A 5,038-nucleotide genomic window follows, 5' to 3' on the forward strand; every position below is an offset into this window, starting at 1 on the left:
GGGAAAGACAGATTAAGGGTGGGACCAAAAGGCAACTGGACCTAGAAGAAACTCTCTGACCCTAGAAAGAACTAAAGATCTTACACTACATTGAGGGTACAATGGCATAGATTGGAAGGGTTAGGGGTACAAAATTCTATGGCATTTTTGGCTATCACTGTTCACATGATTATTTTGTCCAGTTCTTTTTTTTTTTTTTAAATGAAAACAATCCCACAGCATTTATTGTCATCTGGTAATAACATAAAGGTAATCAAAGCAATATGAACAAATGTTTTAGAACTACACTTCCAACAAAGGACATCTAAAAAAATCCAAACTACATGACTTCTCAAGAACTTCTCACTTCATTGATCATTTCTAGTTGGAGACAGTTTGGAGCAGGGTAATATTATCTCCTTTTAGCATGATCCGACCCAGTTGTTTTCTTGACTTTGTTTTAGAATGCATCTCTTCTGCATCATCTGATACAAGGTTCATGTACTCATCAAAACCAATGATACAGCCCTCTATCCTCATGTTCACTTGCTCATAAAGCCACACCTGAACCTGAGATTTATTTTGCAAGTATCTGAAGATGAGGTTGAGGAGCTGTACCATCACTTTCTGCACTTTTTGGCCCTGGCCAGTGTATGCCATGCTGGAAGCTAACCTTTTATTAGGTTCTTTGGAGCAGTGAGAGCCACATAGTCAACTGATCAGATTTGAAAAAGGAGTCAAATGTGGAAGAGAACTGTAGTCATCTGTATCGGGCTGTTGAAACCACTGTTAAACACTGCTGTTGTTGTTTTCATTGCTGAATGCATACTTTGTATTGATGTTTTACATGCTTGTACTGTAAATGCTTATAAATTACAAGAGGGTCTTCCCAATTGAGAGGCGTTGTTTGTCCGGAGATGGTAGTGGGAAGAAGGCACTGACTGGCTTCTAGTTCCATCCATGTTATACAGTGAAAGCAATATAGAATTATAATATAGAAGTAAAGGAATTCAAGGCCATGATTAAGGACTTAAAAGCAGCAGGGGTACTAAGGACACAATTCTTTACAATAATACAGTGTGGCCATTGAAAAGACCAATGGAAGCTGGATACTTAGGGTGGATTATTGCCGCTGAATTCAGTTATTATAGCTCTGGCTGTTCCAGATATTGTATATAAAAAAACTGGTGGCACCTGGAATTTCACCTTGAGCATTGCTAATGCCTTTTAAAAATCTTTTTTTGCATAGGGAGGTCAAGATCAGTGGCCTTTACCTGGCTGGGGCCTCAATACACATTTATGGTACTGCAACAGGAGTATGTGAATTCTCATGTTCTTTGTCACCAATGGGTGGGCTGGGACATGAAGTAAATCTCTCTCCATTGAGAGATTTCACTGCATTGATGACATCATGCAGACAAGCCTTCTATTAATTACCTATTTCTGGGTAACAAATTACTACAAATTCAGTAGTTTAAACTAACAGACATTTGGGGCACCTGGGTGACTCGATTGATTAAGCATCTGCCTTTGGCTCAGGTCATGATCCCAGGGTCCTGGGATCAAGCCCCATATCGGGCTCCCTGCTCAGTGGGTAGTCTGCTTCTCCCTCTCCCTCTGCCTCTGCCCCCCACTTGTACTCTCTCAAATAAATAAATGAAATCTTTAAAAAAATAAAATAACAGACGTGTAGTATTTAGTTTCTTTTTATCAGTAATCTGGCATGCTTAACTGGGTCCTCTGCCTCAGGATCTGTCACAATCAAGGTGTTGACCAAAACTAGGCTCTCCTCTAGAGCATCTGCTGGGAAAGTATCTGTTTCCAAGTTCACATAATCATTGGCTGAATTTAGTTCCTCAAGGACTGCTGGACTGAGGGCCTCAGTTCCTTGCTGGTTGTTTGCTGGAGGCTACCTTAGCTCTTGCCATGTGAGCCTCTCCAAGGAGCAGCTTGCTTCTTGAAGCCAGCAAGGGAGAGAGTCTGCTAGAAGGATGGATGTCGCATAAGATTATGTAATTTAATTACAAAGTGACATCCCCTCAATCCTGAGGTATTCTACTGATTTAGAAGAAAGTTACTCAAAAGCAGGACCATACAAGGCTGTAAATGCCAGGAGGCGGGGTTTGTTAGAGTTTGCACACCATAGACCACATAAAAAACAGGTGTCGGTGACTTTAGAGCACATACTAACTCACAGGACAGAGAAGACAGGAGTTAATTCTGATAAAATATAGAAAACAGCCAGATTCTTGGGAGCCATGTGTTATGAGGCTCAAAGTGTGACTCCTGAGATAGTAAAGAAAGAGTTACCTACCCTCTGGCCCCCACTACCAAAATGGGAGCCCAGTTCCTTATTTGATTTTTTGGGTTGGAGACAATGTTGCCTCATTTAGGCATTTTGTTGAGCCCAATAGATAAGACAACATGAAAATATGCAAAATTTAGCCGGAGATTTGAGCAGTAAGCAGAAATAGAGGCAGGGCAACAGGCTGTTCCAGTAGCCCTACCCTTGGGGTCCATGAACCCCAGGATATCCTTGAAGTAGGGGTACCCACTACTGACAACAATGCTGATTGGAGTCTCTGGCAAGGAGCAGCTGGGTTTCTGAGGGCTGAGCCAAATGTGAAGCTGATGGTGTCTACTGGGTGGCAGCAGCTGGCTAGACCAAAGACAATTTTGGAAGACTGGCTGCGATAAGGTCAGGTCAGCACAATGGCCTAAATGGAAAGCACACTCCATTGCTATAGACAGTACTCCTGAGGGCCAGGTGTGTTTTATTTTATTGACTCTTGAGCCATGACTAACAACGTAACTATCTGGTTGGGCACCTGAGTGATGACTGACTGGGAATATTAAAGACATATCTCCATGAGGCTGTGGGCTCTGGAAAGCCATTGCTGAAGCCAGATAGGACATTTATGTATCTCCTATGAACATTCTCGGGAAGAGTCCATACTGAGAGAAGACTCACGGAAATGATGTGGCTGATCAGGCCTGCACAGCCTGGGCAGGCAACATCAGTAACTGAATATGTCCTTACATGCTAATTCCATTATCACCACCATCTTGGGGGGTTGTTTTTTACTGACTGACTTGTATTCTGGTTTTAGATGACATTTTCCTGATACTTGGCATATCTGGTATGATTTTGATTGTCACTGTAATCTTGAGTGGTTGAGTTCCTGGATTTTGTTGTCTTCTTTAAAAAAATAGTTGAATTTTGTTTTAATAGGTTAGAGATGTTACCTAGAGGTTAGCTTGATTTTTGGAGGCTTATGATTAAGCTTTCTTAGGGCACATCAAGAGTAAGCTTTATCCTAGGGCTAGTTTAACACTACATTTAAAGACGGAGGTTGAAAGAAAAGGATGGAAAATATAGCATGAAAAAGCTAATTGCAAGAAGGCTGGAGTTCCTATATTAAAATCAGACAAAGTAGACTCAGGAAAGGAATAGTACCAGAGATAAGGGAGACTTTTTTTTTTTTTTTTAATGTAGGCTCCCCGCTCACTGTGGAGCCCAATGCAGACCTTAAACTTGCGACCCTGAGATCAAGACCTAAGCTGAGATCAAAAGTTGGATGTTTACCAACTGAGCCATGTAGGCACCCCAAGAAAGACACTTTTAAATGATAAAAATGTTGGTTCATGAAGGAGACCTAAAAGTACACAAAACAATAACTGACAGAACTAGAAAAATAAGCAGACAAATCCATGGATATTGTTGGAGTTTCAATAGTCTTCTCTCAGTAACTGAGAGAACAAGGAGATAAAAAAAAAAAAACCAGTAAGAATATAAAGATTTGAACAACATTGTCAACCAACTTGATCTAATTTATATTTATAAAACCCTACATTCAAGAACCTATAATACACATTTTTTTTTTCAAGTGCACATGGAACATTCACCAAGATAGCTCACATACTGGACCATAAAAATATCTCAACAAATTTGAAGGGCTTGAAATCATATAGAGAACAAACAACGTCTGGAAAAATCTCCAAATATTTAGAAAGAAAATATTATTCTTCTAATGACCCATGGGTCAAAGATAACATCAAAAAGAAAGCTAGAAGGCACTTTGAACTGATGCTATGAAAAATAAAATCTATTAAAAATTATGGAATGCAGCTAGAAGAGTGCTTTAGAGGAAAACTTATAGTTTTAAATGTTTATATTAAAAAAAGATAACTTTAAAGTCAATTGTCTGAACTTCCACCTTAAGAAACGAGGAAAAGAAACAGAATTAAATGTAGAGTAAAAAGAAGGAAGGAAATAATAACAGGAAGAGTAAAAGTTAAAGGAATAGATAACAACAGTTGAGAAAATCAAAAAACCCAAGAGCTGGTTGTTCATAAAATATATAAAATTAATAAACATCTGGGTAGGCTAATCGAGAAATAAAGAGACAATGCTCAAACAACCAAAGCCAGAAAAAAGGAGGAGGAATCACAACAGATCTTACAGAGATTCCATAGATAAGAAAGAAATATTATTAGCATCTTTATGTTCATAAAGTTGACAATGTGGATGGAATGGATAGCTATTTGAAAGACAAAAATTATGAAAAATGAATTAAGAAGAAATAGGAAGTATGAAGGGACCTATATTTATAAAATAAATTAGATTCATAATTTAAAGCATTCACACACAGAGAAACTAGGCCTTATGATTTTACTGGTTAATTCTGTCAACATTTACAGTAAAACACACACACAACACATCAGTCTTACTCAAGCTCCTTTCAGCAAATTGAGGAGGAGGGAATATTTCCCAATTTATTTTTGAGGCCATCATCAATCAATCAATCAATAAATACGTACATAAAAATAAATAAATAAATATTATAGGTTGTGAACTAGTGAGGTGTATCTAAGAAATGTAAGATTTTATAACATTCAGTAATTAATATAAATTGCCATATAGAGGAAAATCAAATAATACTCTCAAAACATACATAAAGAGCACTGGACAAAATCCAGCACCCACTGATTAATAAAAACTCTTATCAAACTAAGAACTTTGTCAACTTCCTGCAAAGACATCTAGGATAAACCTCTA

The 5,038-nt window shown here is 38.2% G+C and overlaps 1 protein-coding gene across 1 annotated transcript; it reads right to left on the reverse strand.

Moving 5' to 3' along the window:
• Positions 1-360: 360 nt before the first annotated feature.
• LOC113912944 (small nuclear ribonucleoprotein E-like) lies at positions 361-639 on the reverse strand. Its single transcript, XM_035727328.1, has one exon. It carries the CDS (start codon positions 637-639, stop codon positions 361-363), a length of 279 nt encoding a protein of 92 aa, XP_035583221.1.
• Between the last annotated feature and the right edge of the window lie 4,399 nt (positions 640-5,038).

Source organism: Zalophus californianus, chromosome 4 (genome assembly GCF_009762305.2).
Source record: "Zalophus californianus isolate mZalCal1 chromosome 4, mZalCal1.pri.v2, whole genome shotgun sequence".
In the NCBI taxonomy this organism is placed as follows: Eukaryota; Metazoa; Chordata; class Mammalia; order Carnivora; family Otariidae; genus Zalophus; species Zalophus californianus.